This window comes from Akebia trifoliata, unplaced genomic scaffold, assembly GCF_017979445.1.
Source record: "Akebia trifoliata isolate Shusen 1 unplaced genomic scaffold, ASM1797944v1 Contig01340_ERROPOS53878+, whole genome shotgun sequence".
Taxonomy (NCBI): Eukaryota; Viridiplantae; Streptophyta; class Magnoliopsida; order Ranunculales; family Lardizabalaceae; genus Akebia; species Akebia trifoliata.
Genome location: NW_028237679.1, coordinates 22,692 through 49,163, shown reverse-complemented (window position 1 = coordinate 49,163; position 26,472 = coordinate 22,692). Strand labels below are relative to the sequence as shown.

General features: G+C 33.0%; 2 protein-coding genes and 2 long non-coding RNA genes across 5 annotated transcripts; all 4 read left to right on the top strand.

Moving 5' to 3' along the window:
- Positions 1-5,261: 5,261 nt before the first annotated feature.
- On the top strand, positions 5,262-7,317 carry LOC147380511 (GDSL esterase/lipase At4g16230-like). The gene is made up of 5 exons (XM_086431619.1): positions 5,262-5,506; positions 5,597-5,727; positions 6,056-6,286; positions 6,359-6,614; positions 6,909-7,317. Exons 1-5 carry the CDS (start codon positions 5,266-5,268, stop codon positions 7,133-7,135), a joined length of 1,086 nt encoding a protein of 361 aa, XP_086287745.1. The 5' UTR covers positions 5,262-5,265; the 3' UTR covers positions 7,136-7,317.
- A 5,696-nt stretch (positions 7,318-13,013) lies between these two features.
- On the top strand, positions 13,014-13,782 carry LOC147380510 (uncharacterized). The gene is made up of 3 exons (XR_015175291.1): positions 13,014-13,242; positions 13,338-13,633; positions 13,708-13,782. It is a non-coding gene; the product is annotated as an uncharacterized LOC147380510 (long non-coding RNA).
- Positions 13,783-14,919: 1,137 nt separating this feature from the next.
- LOC147380509 (uncharacterized) lies at positions 14,920-16,224 on the top strand. Its single transcript, XM_086431620.1, has 2 exons — positions 14,920-15,528; positions 15,607-16,224. The coding sequence occupies exons 1-2, from the start codon at positions 15,328-15,330 to the stop codon at positions 15,877-15,879; spliced, it is 474 nt and encodes a 157-aa protein (XP_086287746.1). The 5' UTR covers positions 14,920-15,327; the 3' UTR covers positions 15,880-16,224.
- A 2,738-nt stretch (positions 16,225-18,962) lies between these two features.
- On the top strand, positions 18,963-24,520 carry LOC147380508 (uncharacterized). 2 transcript variants are annotated; one of them, XR_015175290.1, is made up of 6 exons: positions 18,963-19,406; positions 20,648-20,724; positions 21,760-21,912; positions 23,357-23,434; positions 23,708-23,935; positions 24,217-24,520. It is a non-coding gene; the product is annotated as an uncharacterized LOC147380508 (long non-coding RNA). The 2 variants fall into 2 exon arrangements; XR_015175289.1 differs by having other exon boundaries at positions 23,317-23,434; positions 24,217-24,519.
- The last annotated feature ends 1,952 nt before the right edge of the window (positions 24,521-26,472 follow it).

The following is a 26,472-nucleotide window of genomic DNA, read 5'->3' as shown; positions in this document are numbered from 1 at the left end:
TTGAAGCGTGCTTGGCCTTAGGTCCTTAGGTGTAGTGATACTTTGCTTCATATTGTGGGCACATGTGGTTAGTTCCTCGAAGGTATGGGATTGGATTGTTTTTAAGATGTACAAAAGTCTCCAATGCATGCCATGGATACACATCTCGATGGCGGATGAGTGAGAAAAACAATCTATGCAGTTAAGAGATAAATTCCTTCAACGCTCGATATACTCAATCATTAGCTCATCCTTTATCTGTTTGATAGTGATGAGTTCTACCATGCTTACTTCCCTTCTAGTACTATAAAAACGGAAGAGGAACTTTTTTCGAGTTGGTCCCAACCGTCTATCAAGCTGGGTTCCAAGTTGACATACCAATGAAACGCATTATCACAGAGGGAACAAATGAACTATTTTACCATGAAGTCACCATACATATCAGCGTTGTTACAAGTTTCGATGAAGTAGGTAATGTGCTGCTTTGGATTGCCTTTTCCTTCAAATTGTTGAAATTTTGAAGGTTGATATCTTATCAGAGATGTATTTGCTCAATACGTTGGATATAGGATTTAGAATGAACCAACGAGGACTGTGACATGCCCCCATATTGAGCGTGGATGATGTTAGTGATCATTGCTTGTAGTTGTTGGACGGAGAGCGATGTGACAAATCCATGTAAAAGATATTGCGTAGAATTTTGCAAACCATAGAGATCTCCTTGTTGCTTATCTTCACAGGGAGTCATGTACGTTTCAGGGGTAAAACCTGATGGATACAAAGGCTCAGTTTTTTATTTGTTTGCTTTGTCCTTCTGTTCCAAATGGCTAATTAGGATAGCAATTTTAATGTTTTTTTTCTTCCATTGTTTTTGTCAACCTGTTGATGGTGTCTATTATCTAAGCAACTTGTTCTTCCATTGTTAGTGCTCCAACTATCATTACCATTCTAACGAAGGTGTGAGTTTGGGACAGATAAGTGATTGATAGAGATCTAGACAATCTCTTACTTTCTTTTAAATCAGATTTAGAATTCGATGATTCGTCTTCCAAAATGTCCTTCCACAATGTATTTATTGTGAGTGTCATTTTTGTGGCACACTTCTTGGAGCGACACTAGGGTTCCACAAGTTTGGAACCACCAGTTTTCGTCATTGTTCACATTGCATGATGATCACGATCGATAACCTAAACAGATTCAAGGTTGGACGAAAATATTTTCTTACCTTTCTCAATAGTGGCAGATGCGATAATGTTGACATTGTAAGATGCCATTGATGCTTTGATTGATGTTTTTGTAATTGACTAAAAGATAAAAGGTTGAGATAGTCCCACCGGGTGTGCTAGAAATTTCTTAACAATAAATTTCAACAAATCTACCTCGAGATTCATGAAATAAGATCATAAATGATTTTATTTATTTTGATGAAAACGAGAATACAAATCTCAATATTTTTCTCTGATTAACAGTTAAGTACAAAAATATGACGTATGTAGTTTTTCTTTTCTCTAGGCTTCATGTTTTATCGACTGAGAAAGTTACTTTGACAATGACTTTGCTTGTGTTTGATTTTCTTAAAAACTTCTATAGATTTTCTTCTCTCCGGGCTTCTCGTTTTGTCAATTAAGAAAATTTTCTTTGACTTTTGAAGAATGATTGTTGAGTTTGATCTTCTGTATAGGATTGTGTAGATTTTCTTCTCTCCGAACTTCTTGTTTTATCAATTGAGAAGGATTTGTTAGCTTCTGAAAAGGGCTTTTGAGATTGATCTTCTGTAGAGGTTTGTGTAGATTTTCTTCTCTTTGGGCTTTGCACTTAGTTGAGAATGATTTGTTGGCTTCTAAAGAAGGGTTTTTGAGCTTGATTTTCTGTAGAGGTTTATGTAGATTTTCTTTTCTCTAGGCTTCGCGTTTTATCGATTGAGAAAGTTTTCTTAACTTCCAGATAAGGGTTTTATGCTTGATTTTCTCTTTAATCGGAGTTCGAAACTATGAAGAACTTTTTTTTATCTCTAAAGAAGGGCTTGAAATCTTCTTCTTCTCTAAAGGGAGAGCTTCTGTCTTTTAAGAGAATGTGATCCAACTTCCACTTTCAAATGAGGGAGGCTTTTGTATTTATAGACTTAAAAATAGTTTAGCTTTCCAATCATACCCCAACTTAAAGAGATTTGATTGGTTTGTTTAGAGGTTAAACTTGTCCAAATCCAATTTCAAGGATTCTACGGATTGTTGATGGACCAAACTCATTTATTTGGGTGTAGGGCCTGATAGTTATGTGGATCACTCAGATTTATTAGATCATGGGTTTTATCTGAAATACCCAAAACCCAAGCTTGGAGGAGGCATGGTCCCAGTTAATGGACTCAATTTGGATACGAAGGCCCATTTATAACTTCAAGGATTTTTATTTATAGAATTTGTAAAGGCCTCCTCAAAACTCTATTACCTACAATGACATCTCTATACTCTATAGCCTAGGGTTACATGACATCTCTATTTAAAGATTTTAATTAATCTTGACCAGCTTAGCAATCTGGCACCTTTGGGTTAATAACTTAGATGATCTAAACTTAACTTGATCATTGTTAATAATCTCATGTTTAATTCATGAATTTTTTTCATTTTTTTAAATGAAAATAATTCTCTAGGTCATTGAATTATTCTAAACTATTTGCCTATTGTAACTTGTTTTATGTTCTAAAGTGTAACACAACTTTAACATTGAAGCAGTTATACTTCAAATTGTAGAGGAATCCACCTTTTTAGGTGACAAATGTCCCTTTCATCATGTAAAAAATAATGATATGTGTCCTTCAACATTTATTCCAGATACGACATTAATTTTTCATAGTGATGATTTGTCCCTTGACTTTGGTCTTCTTTTATAAATCAATGGAACAGTATCCTCAATGTCCTCAGTATCCCCACCATCATTATTACTATCACAACTATATCATCACTGCGAAAATCACTAATTTCATCATCACCACCATATTATTGAATTTTTTAAATTGAGACGAATAATACACATATAAAGCATAGGTCGCATACTATTCATTTATCAAAATTTAGATTGGATTTTTGCAACCCAAAATCGAACATAACTCAAAATTTTCATGTATTGAATTTTGTGGTATTTCGAATTGCTAACCCTATCATGAGTGCAATGCAATGCAACAAGCCCAAGTAGGACCATAGATCTGGACGAGCGATAGATTCATAATAATCTGAGGAGACCTATTCTTGAATGGAAATGCTGAGATCTTCAAGATCTATAGAAATTTTTGGAGTTTCCATTTTCAGGTCCGATTCCTTTGATTATCCTATTTTTTAGATGCCTATGTTATTTTAGGAAAGTTTTGTTTTGTTAATAACTTTAGTTATGGAATTCAAAATCGTGCACCGTCGATTCTTTCTTATTTCTAAAGTTAAGTAGTATCTATTTTCATCCTTCTATTCTTTTTAGTATTTTCTATATTTTGGCTATTTTCATGTTTTTTTAAGAATAAGACTCTTTTATAGAAAATAGTATCGTAACTCTAATATGAGGTAACAAATTTGGATTAATAAAATTTATATTTTTAGAGAGTCTTTTCTTTCTTTTCCAACTATTTGGTATTTTATGTGAATCAACAAGTTTTATATGCCCAATTGTTTGGTATTCATTTGAGATTCAACGAATTAATTGGAAGACTGCTCTTCATCCTATATCCTACCTCAAATTCATCCACATCTTTCTACACTTTATCAGTTCGAGAAAGGTAATAGTGACCTTGAGTCTAAATTCAACAAGGGTTCAAATTTGCCTACACTTGCAAAAATCACTGATACTTTCGTTACATTGTGTTTTGGTTTGACTTTAGTATGTAGGGAAGAGATAGATTTTAATTAAGTTCCAACAATGGTCAAAATCCTATTAGATGAGTTCATCGATGTATATCCCAAAAAGTTACCGCTTGGATGGCCTCCATATTGTTGTCCAATTGTTAAGTACAACAAGTTAATCTCAAAAGTAATCGGATCATATGCTTCAAACAATAACGCCTTGAAGTCAAGGACGAGTTCCTTTCAACTCAGGGAGGATGATGCAGTGCAACAAGCCTAAGTGTGACTATGGATCTGGACAAACGACAGATTCAGAATAATATGAGGAAACCTAATCTTGAATGGAAACGTCAAGATCTTTAAGATCCATAGAAGCTATGAACTTCCCATTTTTAGGCATGTTCCTTCGTTTACCTTAATTTTCAGACTTTTTTATTATTTTATGAAAGTTTTGTTTTGTTAATAACTTTAGTTATAAAAGTCAGAATCATACACCGTCGATTCTCACTTATTTATAAAGTTAAGTTGTATCAATTTCCATCCTTAAGTCATTTTACTAGTTTTAATACATTTTTTTTTCTATTTTGACTATTTTTAGTGTTTTTCTAGGAACAAGACTCTTTTATATAAATAGTAATGTAACTCCAATATGGGGGAACTTTGGCTTAATGAAATTTTAGAGAGTTTTTTCTTACTTTTCTAATTACTTTGTATTTTGTGTGAATCAACAAGTTTTTTAATGCTCAATTGTTCAGTATTCTTTTCAAAATCAATGAATTAATTGGAAGATTGTTCTTCACCTTGCATCATTGTTGCCTTACATGAGAAGATGATATAAATGCCATCATTTTCAATTTCAAGACTTCTTCTGCCTGAGCCTTCAATTCAAACCTCAAGAACAATTAAATAGAATTTTTTGGTAATTCGAAGATGATGAATTTTTTTATAAAAAACTCGAGGGTTTTTGAGAAATTTTTTGAAGATAATGGTTTGAAGATGATACCAATTTTATGTTAAAAGAGAATTTACACCAGAGATTTAAGAGTTTGAATAGAGAACACTTATTGGGAGAAAAAATCCACTATTTTTAGCTAGAGATTGAAAACTAAGATATTAGGTCATTTTCATTAGTCATCCTCCGAAGACTGAAGTCTAGAGGTAACTCATCAATTTGAAAACGCGGGGTTATGTCAAACATTCACCAAATATGTCTAAATTACCCATCTATCAACAGTTAAAATTGAGTAACATGAGTCCGAGTCAACAAGTACAGTTTAACGCTTTATGAAGACGGTTAGGTTAAATAGCTGTCACTTCTTAAATTCAATAGTCAGGTTTTGGTGGAGCTGGTTAGTAACATTTATGCATGAAATCTGTCAGAATTTTCAAGTGGTGGTCTATAAGAATCAATACTACATACGTTTCAATAATAATAAGAATAATAAAAAGCCCATAAGAATCAATGGCCTTTTTTTCAATTCTTCCTGTTTTTGTGTTATTTTCTATTATAGTTGTTGTTTCTCACGCCAAAAGTGTACCTCGTTTTTTCATATTTGGAGACTCGTTGGTTGATGGTGGAAACAATAATTTTATTTTCTCCTTAGCAAAGGCTGATACGAAGCCGAATGGAATTGATTTTGTTCCAGCTGGTCGGCGTCCTACTGGTCGTTTCACAAATGGCAAAACAGTGATGGATTTTATAGGTAATGTTTACTCTTCAATTTGTTTTAAATTTATATTGATGTCTGGCCCGATCTGACTATGTGTTATTGTGATTTTATTAATTTCTTTAGGTGATGAATTTGGATCGACTTGCTATCCTCCACCTTACATGGGCCCCAATGCGAATGAGGCCGCTGCAACATGTGGGGTGAACTACGCTTCCGCTGCAGCTGGAATTCTCAACAAAACTGGCTACATATTTGTAAGCCATTTTTATCTCCATGGTGTTGAAAATTAGTTGCCAAACTATATATTCATGCATATTCTAACAATTTCAAGGTGCATTTTATTTTTCAAGCTAATTGTCACTGAATTATCATACAAGGGTCCATGACCATACTACGGATTAACTAAATTGAATCCAAATTCTGATTCTACCATCCCAAATTCTATATCGAACTCAATCCATTTAACTAATTTTAAATATCGATCTTGTCTACATATACTTATAATGTGACATGTTATATGGTCTAGACCATCTAATGAGTCAAATTTTGGAGTTTCATGAATTTATCTTATTTTCTATCTAGATCGGTCGCATAAACATGGATGCACAGATTGATAATTTTGCCAACACCCGACAATTCCTAATCTCAAGCCTTGGCATGGAAAAGACTTCAAAGTTGCTAAAGAGCTCTTTTTTCACCATTACAATTGGATCGAATGACTTCCTCGATAATTACCTCTTAGGAACACGAATACTAGTGCCTCCGGACGATTTCATACTACAGCTGATCACAAGATACCGACTTCAATTAAGAGTAATCCCTCTCCCTTCCTTTCATCCGATTTCCATTTCTAGCTAACACATATCTACACGTTTTCTCTTACAGAGACTGCACAGTTTAGGTGCAAGAAAGATTTTAGTGTTGAACGTAGGACCAATTGGATGTATTCCATCTCAGAGGGAGTCAAATCCATTGGTTGGAGAAAATTGTGTTGCTGATACAAATCAACTCGCCATGTCCTTCAATAAAGGGCTTAAGGATCTCGTTATCGAACAGAACTCAAGCCTCACCGAAGCTAGATTATTTTATGCAAACGCTTATCGCATTGTGTCTGATTTACTTCAGAGTTATACTAATTATGGTTGGTCTATCATACTTGGGAGAACTTCTATTATCACATCAAATTTACTTAAAATATGTCAATCTTTCAAATCAAATAATCTATTGGAAAATTTGGAGAAGTATTTTCTATTTTTTGCACATAAAAATTCTTAATTAGAACTCCCTTTGATGAGAAAGAAACATTTGGTGTCTTTTTAATCTTATTTGGAAAGTTATGATGGGAGCTTATCTTCAAATCATATCAAGCTCTAAAATGTGGTCTCTATTTGTTTTGAATGACATAAATCTAATATTACTCCATTGCTTTTCACAGGCTTTGAGGTAATAGACCCAGGATGTTGCAGGGGATTCCTTACGTGTGGTTCCATATCGACGTATTGTCCTGATCGGTCGAAGTACTTCTTCTGGGATTCTTATCATCCTACCGAGGTGGCAAACAGGTTGATTGTAAATCGGTTATTGGATGGTGATATTGAGGATGTATATCCATTGAATCTACGACAGATTATCAAACTCTATCTAAGAAGTAGAATTAATTAGGGAAGACTTTACTGAGGATGTATGAACATTGTACAACAACTACATATACATGCGACCTTACAAATATTGTTGCACAGACTAATGGAGTCTCACCTAGTGTTCTATTTATATGCTCTATTGTATAATGTGATGTATAAGATATTCTACCTGGGATCTGGGTTTATCATGATTAATTCAAGTTGGAACTAGGTTTATCATGTTAAATTGGTACTTCTTAAGAATTTATTGTTCAAACATATAATTATATTTTGGTATATAAGTAAAGACACTATTACTGATTAAAAAAACATAATATAATTTCACTATCTGTTTTTTTCCTCCACTATCATTAATTTTGTCCATTAAATAATAAAAAGTAGAAAAAAAAAAACAATTTCCTTACTAATTTAGTAAGACTTTTTAGTCTTACTAAGGGACGTTTTGCTCAAATAGACTACCACATTGGCAATACAACATCATAGCCCTCTAGATTTCATGAAATTGAAGGTGAAAATTAATATTAATTTTAAAGTTGATAGAATTTTGTCCTCTACAACCGTGTTGGGTTGGAACATATTTTTGGATACCACAAGGTGAGGCCAACGATCCTTAATAAGAGTTAAAATCTTACTAAGTTAGTGTTGTTGGTACTATTATTGGAAATAAGTGAAAGACTGTTGGGAACAGTTAAATGGGTTGGTGTATCAATTATCTTGTTAAAGGAGTTGCTTCCTTAAATAAATAGAACTGAGAGATTTACCGGGCAGACCTATCTGTAGTAATTTTATACAAAAACTCCCTTACTTTATCAAGTTTGAGTTTGTTGCTTGAACATATCTTACTTTATGAATTAGGTAATCATGACTAGCTTAGTAAGATTTTAAATCTTACTGAGATTCGTTGTGCCTAGTTGGATCATCAAATTGGCAGTCCAACACCACAGTTTTCTAGATTGCATGTAGAATCTCTGATCCAAAAGAACAAAGAATCCTTTTTTGAACTTGAGTGGAGGTGTTGAAATTGGATGGCTACCAAACTCCCAAATTTAGAACTAAAATTCAATGGTTAAAGTTAACTCTTTTTTTCGAATTTTTTTTTCAGAATTCTTAGAAATTTTGCTCTTTATAATCAAATGGCATCTGATCATGTAGCAAATTAAACCCATAAATTTGAATTTACGTCATACATCCACAATATAAGGTTTGGGAGTTTTTGTAATAAAAATACAACAGTATGTGGGTGAATCTCTGAATAAAAATCATGGAAGACAGGTTGGTGAAACGTACATATAGAAAATTTAAGTCTGTAAGGAATATTTTGCAATAATACACACATCAACCAATGTAGTTGGAAGATATTACAGTTGTTTTATTTAGTGAAACCCTTGCCTTACTATTATAGTAAAATTTTGAGCCTTTCTAAAGGTCATTGTGCTCATATGGATTACCGCATCAAAAATCGAACACCAATCCCCTCTAAGTTTCATCAACTACTCAGATTTGAAAAACAAATTATAAAACAATTTCTTTTGAACTAGATCCAAGATTTTGAATATGGACAGCTCACTACGTTACAAACTGTTAAAAACGATTAAATATTGCGGAAAAAACGACGGACTAAAGCCGTCGTTTATATACGACGGTTTTCACCTATTGTTTAACCCTTAATGACGATTATAATAATCATTTATTAACAACTAATTTAATCCGTCATTTAATTAGTAAAAGAATCACTATTGCCACACCAAAGTTTACTAATGTTACATCGTTTGGTTTGGTGTTAATAAAATGTGAGTACTACTATTGCCGCACCAACCTTTACCAAATCAAAATTTGGGATCTCTTCTTTGTATCTTCTTTCTCAAAGACAACCAAGAAATCATTTTCGATTTCTTCTCTGTTCTTCTTCCTTTAAAAAAAAAATCCTAGAGTTTTAACAAATCTCATTTTAGATATCTTCTCGATTTCTTTTCTCACGATTTTGAGTTTCGGACTTACGAAACCAGGCGAGGTTCGCGCGGTAGCTCTCTCTCTCTCTCTGAGCATAATGTTTTTTACATCCATTTGAGAATGGTCTGTATTTATTTCTTTAATTTAAGCTAGGTTTTGCTTGAATAATTGAGATTTCTTCTTAACTTTTATTTCTTCCCAGATCTCAAAGTTCAATTACAGATTCTGCGATTCCAGTCTTGATTCGAAGGTTCACTCATCGTTGGTTCTACTCATCTCTTGAAGCTCAGTAGATTGAGCTTGTTTGTTTGATCTGATTGAATATCTTATCGATTTCTTAGTATGATTTTAACTATCCTCACTGATTTTTTTTAGTTTTTGGAATGAAATTCACTTATCTCCTTTAAGGAAATTTTATTACTCATCTGTGAAATTTGCTGTTGATTTGAAATTATGCATTTTTTTTTCGTTGATTTTGTTCTCTCATGGAGAATTCAAGTTCCTGCGAGTCTGGTTCGAGTGAGAAGTTTTTTGATTCTCTCATTTAAGCGAATGATTTATTTTTATTTGTTATTTTTTATTTTCTTCTATTCCTGTATGGTGCTACATGAAACTTTTCCATTCATCAATTAGTATAGAAAGTTATATACGATAAAACTCTGAAATTTGATAGAAAAATATACAATATAATAATGTTTCACCATAGGTCTAGAATAATATTTCTAGTTAGATGTCTTAGAAAGTTTGGGAAAATATAATTAATGATAATTTATGCTTTCTGAAAAATCCTCTCCAACTGTGTATAAAGGGGAGAAGTTACTATTTGTGATCATCATCTTTGGTTGATCATTACACGAGCCCTATTAGTGTTTGGATGTCCTCCAAATTGCTTATAAATTTTACACACCTCCCACAATTTCCCTTAATGCTATGTTTGGATTGAGAGAAATTTAGCGAAAAGAAGAGAAAATAAATGTGCTTCTCTCCATTTCTCTATAAATCTCTAATTCATGTGCTCTTGAAAGTTGAGATGGCTCTTTCTATAATAATAATTTGTGTAGGTTTCCTCTGTAAAATAAAGAGTTGATGTCTCTTTATAAGGGTCCCCTTTTAGAGACTCAACCAAACTTCTAGTGTTCTAAAACAGTGCTCTTGACAGGTTACACTTGTTGTGTGGAAACCGAGTTTGATGAGGCAACTCGTCTCTGTTGGAAAAGTAACATTCGAGCTGTATAGAATAATGTGCCCTTATGGCACAAAAAGCTTTGGTAGTCACACCCCATTAAAGAACCTTGTCACATGCACTTTTGGACCCATAAATTCAATGAGTAATTTTGTAGATCTGTCTTCTTGGATGTCCACATACACATTATCTTGATTGGTAATTTTTAGGGCAGATTTTAGATTTTCATGGCTGATAGTTCATGAGGAGACTTTCTTGGTTGATATGGACATAGTTGCAACTTACTTGATCTCCCATTGTCATCTTTTGGGACATATGCGGTACCTATTAAACGCATTAAATCAGATTCATGGAGTTTATGGGTGGAGTCATTCACATTATTGAACCATGTTATCAATTATTTTATTTTACTAGTAGGTTGCATGTGGGAATGCACATGTATGACATAAATTATTCTTTTCTTTTCTTTCCTTTTTGATAACATGGTGTCATTAGTCTTCCCAGGTTTCACCTTCAGTTTAAAATGCGTAGCCTCGAACCAAATATTAGCCAGAAATTTCTCATGAATGAGACCTACACTTGATGAGATCTAATCCCTGCTTGTAAACAACATATAAGATAGAAAATCCTAAAGTAGACCATCCTTAGGGTTCACCAAATGCAAAGTGAGAGAATATTAGTGTTTGGATGTCCTCCAAATTGCTTATAAATTTTACATACCTCTCACAATTTCCCTTAATGCTGTGTTTGGATTGAGAGAAATTTAAAAGCAAAGTTATTTTTTATTTTTTGGGTGGGGGTAATCCTAGAAGAATAATGTCAAGAGAAAAAAAAACATTTATATTAGGTACGATTTGATTCATTAACAACTTTAAAGAGATCAACCTAAAAACTCAATCCAAATCCAAAAATATCTATTAGATTTGATTGAATTTTGGATGAGATATGATGCATTAACATCCTTAGTGATCTCTTGTTTCTAGTTGCATTCATCTATGTCAATAAAAAAATAATTTATATCAAGTATTATTTAAGGAAAAGAAGATGGGATTAGATATTGTGGTCTCCCATATCCTTGGTGTTTCCATCAGCCAATAAAAAATTAGTTATTCACTGTCACGAATTGACTTTTCTAATAAGTAAAAAATATTTCTCAGCAGTCCATTTCACTATTGTACTTTGTATTGTGGATACATATACCCATCATCCTCATCGATGCCCTGCCCCTGAGAAGTGTATTCAACATGAGAAAATTTTAAATTTAATAAATATATTCACATCAAATTGGTTCTAACCATTAGAGTATTAGTTATGTTACAATTTATTAAGATGTATCAATATGTATAAAATAATGTAGATAGGTTAGTCATGTTGTATTTTATTAAGGTGATCAAATACACTGTATCAAGTTGATGTATTTATGTACCTGATTGGCTGATCTGTAACTATATTCCTTATTTAAATGAATCTCGCTGGAGATCAATTTAATTCAGGTTATTCAAATAATTTGAATTGCTCTTTTGATTATTTTGATTTTGATTTATAAGAAATTTCACATGGTATCAAAGTCATGGTCGGCTCTAATTGAAATATCAGAGCTGCCCATGCTCCTGACTTGGTTGTAATCTATGTTGTTGCAATCCTGTTGCATGATGTCTCATGAGCATTTTATCAAATTCATGTTCAAACTCATCTTTCCAAATATCCTCACATTAGTGTAAACAACTATGATTTACAAGTCTCATACCTTCATTTCGATAAATGTCCAAAGTCTACATCGTGACTTGATAGACACTCCTCAGCAAGATATTTAGATAGATCACACACCATTTTTCACTCTAATATTTCCTTTACTGTCCATCATTAGCCACTATGATCATCATAAATGTCCAAAGGCTGCCAATGTCTATTTGAAATTTAATTTTTTTGACTTTGACCATCAACGTGGAAGTTGTGGTCCCCCAATTGTCCACGTCTATCTCGTACCTCTTCATGACACTTGGCATTCAACAGATTTGTAAGTGGAACTGTCAATGGATCGGATCAAACCCAATATATGATCCGTTTCGATCTGATATCTATGGGTCCAAATTAAGGACCTGGGTTCTGCTAAATTTGATTTGATAACTTATTGGATCGATCTTGGATCAACCATCTCATAATTCAATAGGGCACTGATTTGATATTATGTTGAAAATATACAAAAGATACATATACTTTTATTAAATTTATTCAAGTTGAATAAAGATCAATCCAAAATTATTGAGTTTCAAAATCAGAATAAATCAAATCCAGAAAAAATACATCTTTTTCTATAAGCAAGCAAGTTTGTGATTAGAAATCAGTAAATGAGGTTAATTTTGAATTCAAGTCATGGTATCAACACCCATAGCATCTAACCAATTTAGCAAACTAGCACCTTTAACTTGGAACAATACACATCATAATTGATCGGGTCAAAACTAATTGGTAGATCCAATGGGATTTGACCCTAGTAAAATTCTTAAACTGATTCGCTGGACCAATTCATTGTAGAGACTGCATTTTTAAGCGATATATGATTCATGTATTATTATCATTGCCTTTATTTAAATTACTTGACTTGAAAATACTATTTGTGATTCCAGCACTATGTCATTTGGCCGATCATCATCCGCTCCTAACACAGCATCGGCATAGGCATCAGCATCGGCATCGGTATCAGCATCCGCATCTGCACCCGCATCTACATCTACAATTGAGAGTATGTATAAATGGTGAATAGATTGTATTCATTTATTCAATATTTGTTATCACGTTTTTGTTAATTCTTTTCATTTTTCATAGGTGGGCTTATCCAAGTTCAGTTCAATCTAAATGGGCAACCAATCGGTCCTAACTCATCTAAATTATACACTACTATCGGGCGGGTAGCAAAGACACATGTGCCACTTATATATGATAGGTGGACTAATGTGCCTACTAAGCTCAAGGAACAAATTTAGGAGTCTATCAGTGTGAGTGCATGTGTATTAAATGATTTATTTTTACTTGTAAATTGTAACTATGACTTATTACAAATATAACACATCTTATTTAATTTTCTTTATAGGGCACCTATCAAATTCAAAAATGGCATAAGGATTAGGTAATCAAAAAAGCAAACTTATGTTGGAAAGAATGGAAAAGTAATCTCCGTCGGAACGTATATGATAAATATCCAACGGATGCGGAAAGGAAAAAACATGTACCTCATTACGTGAGAAAAGAAGATTGGGAGAGGTTTGTCGACTTCAACTCGACACCTGAGGGCTAAGCTTTGTGGGCGACTGGGAAGCGTGTTAGACAAGAAAATAAAAACACTCATACCTCTGGTAGAAAGGGACAAGCCCGGCTTACTGATGATTGGTAAGTTTAATATCATGTTAAGAATGAAATACGTATATATTGTTCATTTATATATTTGATAGTTTCATTTATAGAGTAAAGAAGATCCTCATAAGGAGATTACCAGGACATATATATACATTGCCAGCCATGTCAAAAGCCAACAAACGGTGAGAATAATTTATTTATTTATTTTCGTGATTTTCGTGAACACCTCTTTGTTCTAGTGTTTGACTGATCTGTATATATATATATATATATATATATATTTTGAATTCATCTTGTAATCTGAATGTGAACACCTCTTATTCTAGTGTTTGACTGAAATCAAACCACCATTTCAAGCTTACAACAGCTGTTGGAGTGGTAACAACCTTAGCACACTTCATTATATTGATGGTGGCTTTGAATCAATATTTGGTTTTCTTTAGTTTAATACAAGATTTCATGAAAACTTGTAGATATTTAGGAATGATGGGAGTGGTTTCTGTTTTAATAAAGGATGATTTCAGTTTGACGCAATTTTTGTTTTAAATTTGGTAATATTAAAGAGGTTATGGGCTGTTGCTATTTTTCCATTTTAAATACATTGAATCAACTAACTTTGTTTCTATATCTGTTTTGAACACATTGAACAAGTTGAAACTTGTTTTTATTTCTGTTTTAAAACTCATTGAACCAGCTGAAAATTGCTTTTATTTTTGTTTTGAACAAATTGAACCAACTGAACTTACATATCTTTGAATGATACATTTTTGAGACACAAACACATTGGATCAATTAAACTTGAAATGGTGGTTTGACTGATCTGTTATATATATATATTTTATTTCATCAGTCAATGCATCTTTCGTTCTTTTTGAAATTGACGCCAAGACTTGACTTGACTTCAATTACTATTAAAGTTGTAGTGTAGCCTCTCCTGCTAAAAAGTCCAACAAATTGACTACTGCAGAATAATGGTTCATGTGGCTGGCTACAATCTTCCTTAGGATTTTCATTGAACAATCTCCCATTATTTATTTCTTTGCATTTCCGCTATTTTCATTGACAAAGTTACCCCTATTATTGTACAGGGAACAAATGGGTGTCATTGTGCTTATGTTTTTTACTCAATTTCTCTGAATTTAGGACCTCATATTTAAGTTGTACAGAATTGAAAAGTATGGTGGAGGTTTTCCCCATTAATGTCTTGTTATGATAAGTATGGGATTATGGGATAAAGCATGATGATGATGATGATGATGATGATGATGATGAAATTTATTGTTATGATACAGTTCAGCATTATTATTATTATAGTTGATTGGCAGAATTGGCTTGATTTACTGTTTTCTACAGAAACCAAAACTAATCTAGGGGTATGCCCCCCTAACACATTGTACACTATTTCTCTTTAGTGGAGCTATGGATAGCATTAATTAGGAATTTTATTTGTAGTTATGCTTCCATGTATTTCTCAATTGTATGTGTCTGTATCATTTTCCTTTTAAGGATCTATATTGGCATCTTGTGCTCAATTGATATTGAGCTAACATGGCAGTGTTCCTGGAACAATAGATTTTTTAGCTTTAGAAGACACTGTCACGTCAGCACAATATTGAGTGTAGTGTCGTGGAACATAATCAGTTCAGCATTTTCCTTGTCATGTGCATAATGTGAGTTCATACATAGGTTTTATTTTATATCTTGATAGTCGGGGTCGTGTTCGGAGAATGGGTTCAGGTGTTTCCAAGACTTCCGTGAGTGCTTCAATTCCTTACAAGCAAGCCTTGGCGTATGAGACGACAATCCTTCATAATAGAGTGGATAAGTTGACGGAAGCGATGCAAAAGATGAATGAGACTTTACAACAATCAAATTTTTCTACTAGGACACCAATGCGGTCTTCCACCAATCTCGGTAGTTTTTCACAGGTACAACATTGGCATTTTATTTTTGATAAATGAGTGAACTTCTATTGTTGCAATGATATTGTCTACATGATTTTATAGGTAAGGCCTGATTCTCCACATCATGAGTCACATTCTAATCCACCAAGCATACAGACAGGTCCTTGTAAAGTTAATCGCTTACAACGACCACATGATTGTGTTGCCGAAGGAAGAGTAATAGATGCATCTAATGCAAATTCAGATAGTTACGATATTCTTATAGATGAAGTCCTTGATGGGAATGTGATTCTACAGAGTGGAGAAGGAACATTCGCTGATTTGACATGCGGTGATATTATTAATTGGCTCAAATTTCGAATAAAGTTTTATTGAACAGAGGTACTTTTCTTGCTTTATATGGTAGATAGACACTAAACATAAAAAATTATATGATAGAGGTACTTTTATTTTGTAATTTGGTATATTCATCTTTCTTCCATAATTACTTGGATTGCTTTAGGTAGTCGGTGTCACTACTATATATCTGACAATGTTTTTTAATTTTTCAACCACAGATTTCGGCAATTTGTCGCAAGTAGGAATGTATGTTATCCTTAAGAATCGCTACGTCATTATTCCAAGGACCAAGAAAGACAGACGTTGGTTTTGATTTCTACAAGTCAAGTGAAGTGAAGTTAGTAGAAATTTTTTGAAAAACTACTTTAAACATTGGGAAAATGGGGCATCTTGGACTATGATTGCACTTTTAAAATTTGAAGGAAAATGGTTTCTATTTGAAAAATGTAAATTTTTATTTTTTTGGAGTATTTATTTATTTTGTTAGATTTCAATTTTCTGTTCAATGAAAATTGTCATGTTCTTTTCAGGCGAAAAATATTAAAAATGCCAAACAATAGTGGTTAAATTTGGGGGGGAAAAAAAGTGTCAAAAAACGACGGCTTTAAGCCGTCGTTTATATTTATTAATTAAATTTAAATTCGACTAAAAAATGACGGGTTTCGGCCGTCATTTTATTTTGACAGACCATGTTCGTCGTTTTTTATGACACTTTGTTGACACGTGCCAACCGTCGTTCAGTAAAAACGACATTGTTATTTACAACTGCTCTTGCGACGGCGGGGACCGTCATTTTTCTTAAAAAACGACGGCTTTGGCCCGTCGTTTTTTGTAAAATATGACGTAGTGGCTATGGATCTTCCACATAACTCCCAAATCAAAAAATTAAATTTAACAGTGAAAAATAACTTTTTTTGAAATTATTTTTTCAAAATTCATAGAATTTCATCCTCTACGTACAACCCTGAAGCACCGGATCATGCTTTTGGATGCCAAGAAGTGAGCCCATGGACGCCTAGTAAGGGTGAAATCCTTACTAACTTAGTAAGACCAGGGGTACTTTTTTCTTTATGCAAAAAAGTTTTTAAATAAATAATTTTTATTTTATTTATTTTCTAATGATGAAAGACAAGGGATTTTATTATCATTCCAATTAACATCTTCTTTCATCACATAATCATAATTGTGTTCAATGTTCTTGTCATCGAGAACATGCATTTGGTGCTTTTAGAGGTGATTAATTTCTGTAAAACTATAATGATCATTGATCAAGAGGATGTAAGAGTTTTAAGTATAATGCAATGTAACAAGGTGGATTGTGATACATCTAATTATATTTTAAGATTAGATAATATAATTATAGATTATGATAAGATTTAATTATATTAATGGTTTGAATGATCATTATGATTGTTAAGTTTCTATGTTGACTCACGTTTGGTGTGGCCCATACGGCCTACACGATTTTTAAGTATTTTGATTTAATTGGATTCTAAATTAAAAAATGTCAATAATTAAGGAAACAATTTTCGTTGGAAATTGGAAAGATTACTCATTAGATTTTATTATGAAATCTTGTTGGAAAGGAATTCTAATAAAAGAGGAACTCTAGGTGCACTACTCACATTTATATAAGAAAGGATTGGCACCCCAATAAAAGGCACGACCAACATGTTGAAGGGATCTATTTCTAGCAATTGATTTTCACCATCAATCAAAGCATGCCCTAGCCGATCTTGCAAGTAGATAGAGAGGAGAAGGTGAGTCTGTTAATCATTGGAACACAGATCAAGAAGGAACTTGTGAAATTAAAGGAAAATGATTCACTCCACCAAATTCGACATCAAATCAGGTTTTGATCTTATGGATCAACAAGGTCAACACCCTAAAATTTTGATCAGATCCTAACGTGATAGGCTCTTGAGATATAATTGATTTTGAATGATTGAAATGATTATTCTTAAATAATATAAACTTAACATGTGGTATCAAAGCGTAGGTTATAAAATCTATATATCTTGGAACTATTTTCACAATATTACTTGATCGTGTTCTTTAAAATAAGATACTTATTAGTTTTCAAAACCTATAACGATTCATATTCGATTTTCTTAAACCCATAAAAGGTTCATGTTCAATTTTTTCAAAACCCATCAAGATTTTGATAAGTGAGTTAAAAGGTATGGGCAAAACAGTATGATGTGGTAGATTCATAACTAGATTTTATCAATTCAAAACTATTAAATCTCTTGAACTGTGCTTTGACTTTGACTTTGATATTGAACTTTGACTTTGGACTTTAGTATTTGACTTTGATAGTTTTTTCACTCTTTGATTCTTTAATTTCCATCTGTTTTATCAATAAGAATTGGACATATAATTAAATCCTCAAAATTCATGAAAATACATGTAATTTAGTTAGTAAAATATAATTTATGATGAATTAACTATTATACATGATTTTATGAAGAAATCATAGCTTTAGGTTAGAAAATATGGTTAAGTGCTCTATAAAATAATAGGAAAATATACACTTTTAGGCACTTAACAATTATCTAGGATAAATTGAGTGAGCTTTTACCTTCCTTCCACATAGAATATTAGAAAAAATTGGGTTTGATGAACTTTGACTTGTTCATTTGATTGGTTGATTAAAAGAAAAATAGTACTATGTTGAATAAATCTTGAACAACAACCATTGAATTAGACTAAGTACCTGAAAAAAGGCTACCCTGTTTTTCTTAAAAAGTGGGAAAAATAAGGAGAATAGAAAAAATAAAAAGTGCAAGAAAAGAAAAAGATACTTCAAAACGAGAAAGAAAGATTAAAAAGAATAAAAAAAATAAAAAAATAAAAGAATTTAGTTTCAATAGGGTGAAAGTGTCAAATGCAAAAATGTGATTACATTAGAATATCATAAATAAAAACCCTTAGAAGTATTAAAGTGAACGTTCACACTTCTCACACTATCTCAAAAAAGTTAAAATTCGCTACTATTAGAGTATTAAATTCGGCAGCCCAAATCTCACGTTTATTTTCGCTGGCCCAATAACCGTAAGAAAAAAACTCGACAGCCCAAGCCCACGAACTACCGAAATTATTTTCAAACAAAAAATAAAAGAAATAAAACCTTACACCATCTTTAACGATTTTTCTTCTTAGCCAGCTCAGTGAAAACGAAATCAGATCCAACTGCCAAGTCCATTCTTCCTTCTCTACCGATTTTCCTCATCTCAGTGGAAACGAAACCTGATTGAACTGCAAAGTCAGTTCTTCCATCGTCATTGATTTTCCTTCTCGGCCATCTGTACCAATTTTTGAGTTCGAAAAAGTTTCTTCCATTTCAATCAACTTCTCAAAAATCCCTCTTGATTTGGTTCGATCAAACTAGACACTCGAGACGATCTCTCAATCTCCCATTTCGGATCGATAACTCACTTCGTCAATGGATTTGTAATCTCTCAGAGCTTAAATCGAAGAAGAAATCAGAGCCCAAGTCGAAAACCATAAGAACAAAAGTTCACTTATCAGTGCCACCGATCAAACCACTCCAAATCTCATCTGTAAGTCTATCTCTCTCAAAAACCATAAAAAAAAAACCCCTAAAAAACCACTCTAGATCTCTCTGTATGGTTTGTGTTATTGCCAGCCCTCTTGTAGCATCTTTAATTATGTCTGTACGTTATATTTGATGAATGATGGTTAAGCATCTAAGATCAATAGAGGTGATTACATCAATTTCAATGGATATCTGCTTTGATAGCTCTATTCTTGCATTTATATGATAAATTTGTTGTTGATATCTTCTTCTTTTTTTTCCTTATAGAATTTAAAAAAACAAAACAATAAGATAAAATCTATCAAAAAATTTAATGGATTTTGTTTTTATGGCTTTAGTGTCTGTTGTCTCTAATTCTATAATTCGAAAAAAAAAATGTCTTAATTCATAAGGCCTAAGATGCTGATGATGATGTTTTCTTGCCATTGGTACTGTATATAAGCGACAGCTGTTACCTTGGTTCTTAAAGTGGAAATGCCCTCAATTTTTGATGACTATATAGACCAATATCTTGCTGCAATGTTCTTTACAAATGCATCTCCAAGCTCCTAGCCAACAAAATGAACAAGGTGGTTCACAAATTGGTTAATAGCAACCAATCTGCTGCCTTCACCAAAGGGTGTAAGAATCATAGACAACATCTTGCTTTGGAACTCCTAGATGTGCCATTAAAGTCGACCTCAGAAAAGTTTTTGATAATGTCTCTTGCGAAGCCATTTGAAGTTTGTTTGAAATCCATGGGGTTCCCTCTAGTTTTTGTCAGCTGGGTCATGCTTTGTAACTCTTCCCCTATGTATGTTTTCTATCGTTATTAATGGCAGCCTCAATGGTTACTTTGAGGGGAAAAGGGGCCTTTAGGCAAGGAGTCCCTATCTATCTCCCTTTACCTTTTTGTTTAATAAGTTAAAGTTGGGGTACCAATAGCAGCTCTATAAATTTTTCTGTGTGAAATTGCTATAGGAGGAAAACGCATTTGGTTCAGATTATTAGATTCTGATTCCAGACATTTTTTTATTATCAGAATTTCGTTGGACTAACCATATTTCTGTAGTTATATAGAAAACAGATTTTAAAAACATAATAAACGGGTTCCTTCACATTTCTGATTTTAGCGGATTTGTGTTTCATGATCAATTCATCGGGATTCTTAAAGTTGTTTCTCACGAAAGATACATCAAGTTTGAAATTGGGTTTTATAGCTAATTCTGTTTTTTTTTTTTTTGTGTGTGTGTTTGCATTTTACAGCTGAAGAGTAAAGTTTATGATCTTCTGGTTTCTCAGTTGGCCAAGATCAAAAACCAAAATATCATTGAAAGCTAGAGGTACTTAAGGGTTTCCTTATTTCAAATTTTCTCTTTCTGATCACCGTATCCAATCTTTTATAATTTGGGCTTCTTCTCTGGATTTAACAATTCTATAGTATAAAATTGCTTTACATGCCCCCCATAGATCAACTTGAATGTCCTTGATTTTGAATCATGAGGAACCTCAGTTCAATCATTTTTGTTATGATTGTTCTAATTCTTGTTCAATAAAGAAAATAGAATTTTTGGTGCAATGCTGACCTCTTTATTGAAAGCTATCTTTTGTGAGACTATCCTTTGTAAATGATGATGGCAATCTGCTAATACTCTATAATGTTTAAAAAAAAATTGACCACGTTCTATGTTTATTTGAACATATTAATAAATACAATTCAAGAAAGAAAAGAAAAGTGAAAATAGTAGGAGAGAGAGAGAGGGAGAAATGTAAAATAAACATTGGTTTGATTATGTTTTTTTTTGGTTGAGTAAATAAGATCACATGGAAATGAAAATACCAATTGATGGTAACAATTCTGTTGAGTTAGGTTTGAGAGAAAACTTGATTGTGTGTATGTGTCTGCGTGTGCTCTTGCCATTGGTACTGCATCATAAGCAAGATTTTTTTATCATTAGCGCTTTTATAACAAGATTAACTTCTTTTCCAATCTGGTCTTGGCCAGAAGAGAAACTCAGTTTGTTCAAAAGAAAGAAAAGGTGAAGTCCAATCATTATTTTTAAAATCCATTAAGAAAACTCTTAAAACTCTAAAAAGGTGGTAATCTTGGAGGGGTTTTATTCTTTGTATTGTATGAGGGTATTGATATACATCTATCTATGAATGGCTAAAAGACCCAATATGGTTTATTGCATATTAACCAAAGATTTGTCTTACGCTACATTGAGCTGTCAAACTTCTTATCCCTGAAGAGTGAAGACAATCCTAACCTGAATTTGTACTCTAATATGTTGTGTAATTTCTTCTTTGGTGCTCATCACCATCATAATAGTCTCTATCCCTTAAATTTGGTGCTAATTTTTTTTTCCTTCTTGCAGACTTAAAATCTTTGTTCCGATCACATTCCTTGCTTTTGCAATCTTGGTACATGTGAATTGGACTAATGACACACTTGAGCGATCTAAATCTAGCTTGACTTACAGTGAAATAGATAAACTTTCTATTTCAAATATTCCCGAGGGATCACAAAGGTGCGTAACCATTTTCTGTTGGTAAGATGTTGTTTATTTTCAAAATATCATTGGCTAAGATGATGGATACAGCACAGTGCATTTCTTCGATCCCAAAATCCAGGATATGAATGCAGATACAATTCTTTTAAACACTATTATTTGATTCTCTTATTTCTATAAATAGTGATAAAACAATTATAAAATAGTAAATAAGAAAATTGTTAGGTAGAGGATCGAGGTAAACAGTTACAATTCTTTTAAAATATTTTAGGAGATTTTTTTAGGAGGGGTCTTCTCACCACATGAGAGGGGGAAAGAATTTCAATTTTGGGGACTTCTCTCAACTGGGCCTTAGGCTGTTGCCTAAGTTGCCTTATGGTCAAGCCAGCCCTGCCATAAACATTAACCATATATAGTACTAAATAACAGTATAGTGATATAGTCATAGTAATGGAAACTAAATGATAGTTAGGAAACACATGGTGATGTTTATACTTCCATCAAGCTTGTGAGGAGGACAAGGATGGGTGTGTAGTGATATAATGCTTGCACTAATTGACTGGTACTGAATTGCTGATTACTCTTTTTGCTCGATAATGGTTATCAACTAAATGGGTACACTTATCAAAAGAATGAAAAGCAAACAAAAAAAGAACTCAGTGGATAGCGTATTAATAATATCTTTTTAATCAATGAATTAGTAATGTTAGATCAGGTCCTTAATAGAATTCATCAACTTTAGATCATTTACTCTTTATATTGGAGATCATGGACCCTTTCCCATGACTTATAACTATTTCATGTAAATATTTTGCTATTTAAGGAAGCATTTGTATGTTTTGCGGAACATTCAATCATTAGAACCACCCCATTGCACTTGAGTAAATCTTAGTAAGTATTATTGGTTTTTAGTATGCATTATTCCAATAAACCATGCTGGAGTGACCTCAAGATTGTAACTCATATCACTTACCTTGATGTGAAAGTATGTTGGAACCATAGATGATTTTTGTAAAGACAAGTGGTATTCAAGGCCATCTATTATCTGGGTATTTAATATGTTAGGAGACCTCTAGGATTGCCCAAAGTTTTCATCTTTTAGACACTCCCAAGTCGTCCTGACCTGAAAGTACCAAGTATTAATCATCCAACTCTGTGGTCAATATTTGGTTGTATAGTTGACTTAGCGTGATTTTTGGTCCACTTCTAGTATATAGACTCATCCTATTTTTGGATTCTTGTGAATATGGCAGTGTACTATTTTTTGGAAAATCCCGATCTAACTAAAGAATGCAATCTAGACTGCTTGAGCCTAAAATCTTCTACCTTAATTGTTTTATTTCCATTTGGTTACTTTAATAGGAAATGTTCATCGCATACACCTTCGCTTGTTCTAAATTTTTTTTTTTTGGTTCGTTTGAGTGTTGTTGGTATGTTTCTTGTGGGGCCTTTCGGGGTGCAGCTAGAGCAGAGAATCCTTGCCTATGCTGCCAAAGAACAATGATAAGAGAGCCAGTCTTGTTCTGCAATCCTCCTCCAGGTGTGTTTCAACTTTCAATAGAAAGTTTCTGATATCCTTCCTGCTGGTCTTTCTTGATGAGTTACATAGGCTCTGGGATTGTAAGTGATTGATGTTGTTAGTATTCTGTTTGGGCACCCAAAAGAAAAACCTTAAATCGTTTTTGGCAATGTTTCATAATCATTAAGAATATTGGGATACATGAATCATGAGTGAACTAATTTCTTTTCTGGTGTGCTTATCTTAAGAGTCTGCTAATCTTTAGAAATAATGGTTATAAATATTGTTATTCAGAGGACAGGGATTGTAGACGTGGAAGGTGGATTGTCAACCTCGAATGTGGGTGGCCATGGTTATTTCCCTTCAATGTGGAATTCTCAAGAGTTGAATCTTAATGGGGAGAGTACCAAATTGGATATTGAATTCGCAGTTGGATCAAATTCACAGAGTGATTCGAAACTAAATTTATCTCCTCTTGTTGTAGTGCAAGGGAAACGACACTATCAACAATTTCCTCCAATGGTGAGAGAATTGCTCCTTTTCCTTTAATTGTTTTATTTTTCAAAGAGAAATCTAATTGCATACTTGTTGGGCTAGGATCATCTATTTGTTGATTATAGGAGTTAAAATATTTTTTTTTGCTAGTTGTCTGTCTAATTTTGTTGCTTTATGTTTTGGCAATGAGACCTCAATGCCCTTTCTCAAGTCCTCATGGTGTTCTGAACTGGGTACTGATAATTTAATACATCTCACACCTTTTAAATTAGAATCCTTACTAATCACATATTTGATGACACGTGCAGGAGAAATGGGCGAAGAATCTCTATCTCACTTCGGTATGCTAAGGGTCCAAATGCTATCTGTCCATAGTAACCCCTTGATTTCTCTTGCACCATCATGGTTATTGGAAAGACAGTTGGTCACAAAGAAGGTTCAGGATGTCGTGGGAACCGTTCAAGGAATTAACTTGATCCGTTTCCGATTGAAAGTAGGATTTTTTTTTTTTAGACTTCATTATATTGATGTATGTGAACATGATCTTAGGAATTCTTCCAACATGTGAGATTAAAATTTTGACTTAATAACTTTGACTTATATAAGTAATTTTTTTTGCTCAAGTAACTTTGACTTAAACCAGTGTACAACATTCTAAATGATCACAATTGTTCAAGGTTGGGTATCACCTCAAAAGATGGTAAGCCAAGAGACCATTTTGGGTGCAACAGCTGTGAGGAAACCACAGATTCAGAACTTGGAAGGGAGATGAAGATGGGTCGAGAAAAAGTTCCATACTGGTCACGCCAAACAACAGTTGAAAAACAAATGCTTAATATGGTTTCCTCACTTGTTTTTGCACCTGGACGCAAAAGAGATGACGGTCCATTTTTTATTTTCTGAGTGAATCTACAGGGACTGATTCATTGAGTATATATATTTTCAAAACCCATAGGTTTTCATTTTCAATGGAACTGATGATCTCCAAATGAAATTCCATTTTTTGTTGTTTTGGATTACTCTTTAACTCTGATGGAGTCCCAACCCAACTATGAGTTCCAACATGTGATTAAAATTCTTCCAAAAGCATTTAGGTACATAAAAAGAGGTTTGATTGGTCTTTAAATTAAGTCGACAGCCGTATTCTATCCAAAATATAGTAAATTCCCAGATTCGACGGTTCATAATAGTCGAATAATTTTTTTCGATAGCTCTTAACCGTCGAAAATATCCTATTCGATGGCCTATAGCTGTCGAATTTATAAAAATTCTATGATTTTCAACCGTCGAATATTTTTTCGACAAGGCCCAATTCGATGGTCCATTTCGATGGTCAGGACTGTCGAATGGATCCATAATTCGACAGTTTTGGGCCCTCGAGTTTTTGGTATTTTCACATAGTGTCACTACCCTAGATAGGATATTAAGTTTTGAATTAAATCCTAAGTTAATCCAATTATTCTTGGGTAGATTGAAGAGTTTTTCAAACTCACTCTAGAAAATCAAATTTCTAAAGTTTTTAAGTTAGAATTACTATTTCTTCAAAATCAATTTAAGTCGAAGTTTGGTGACAGTGAAATAAGAGTTGGGACTTTATACCAATATTACATCCAAAAGATCAATAAATCATAATTGTCTTGTGCTTTTCATTATAAGTTTTGATTTTGACCACGTTTCCTTCAAAATTGTTTTAAACTTTGTGGGTATATTCTCTACAAACCCTTATGAGTTAAATTCATCCACTAGGGGTAACCTAGCAGTTTAAAGGCTTATTGTATTTTTTAGATGCAGTTAAAATACATGTGAAAGTGGCAATTTATTTTTTAGGGATTTAAAAAATCTAAGTTTGGGAGTGTGATCAATGTATCAAAACATTGATTTATTTACACATTTCCTAAACATATGTCTCAATTTTTGTCTTTATTTTACTATATTAAGTAAATAATTATGTTAAGCCTCAAAATATCACATTGTATGTTCTACCATGTTATATAGGCAAATTTATATGAAATAAGTACGTTTGTCGGTCGAAAATTTGATTACGCCCGTATTCATTGTGTAAGTCAAAAATCGAAACATTGAAGATGAACCCGAAATCAAGAAATAGATTTTGAATTACAACCAGGACGACCAAGGGGCCAACCTAGTCAAAACCAAGCCCCAAAAGTGTTGACGTCACCACCCTATGATAAGTCATCACCCCACGATGGTGGAATTAAAATGGGTGCCCTAATTTTTTGATATTTTGCTTCGCACATGCTCTTATCCGCAATGCTAATGGTGACTCAAAAAAAGATTATTTTAGAACCTTGGATCTCTATAAATAAGATCTTTATCCAATGTAGAAAGATTATTTGGTCCTTGGGACTTTTTCCTTGCCCCTCTTCTTTTAACCTAAGATTATTAGTCTTTCTCTTGTATTTTTTGTTTCTAGTTTAGGTTTTCTTTATAATTCTGTAAATTGATTAGTAAGAGAGTGTAATTACCTTTATTCAATGAAATAGGATTTATTTCTCTCAATTTATCTTTCTTGTACATTTGCAATGACCTTAGAATGATACTCT

Bases quoted from the DNA above. Each gene is read 5' to 3' on its own strand.
- LOC147380511 (XM_086431619.1), top strand. From the start codon at position 5,266: ATGGCCTTTTTTTCAATTCTTCCTGTTTTTGTGTTATTTTCTATTATA. The intron at 5,728-6,055 runs GTAAGCCATTTT...TTTTCTATCTAG, and splicing joins ACAAAACTGGCTACATATTT to ATCGGTCGCATAAACATGGA. The intron at 6,615-6,908 runs GTTGGTCTATCA...TGCTTTTCACAG, and splicing joins TCAGAGTTATACTAATTATG to GCTTTGAGGTAATAGACCCA.
- LOC147380509 (XM_086431620.1), top strand. From the start codon at position 15,328: ATGGGTTCAGGTGTTTCCAAGACTTCCGTGAGTGCTTCAATTCCTTAC. The intron at 15,529-15,606 runs GTACAACATTGG...ATGATTTTATAG, and splicing joins ATCTCGGTAGTTTTTCACAG to GTAAGGCCTGATTCTCCACA.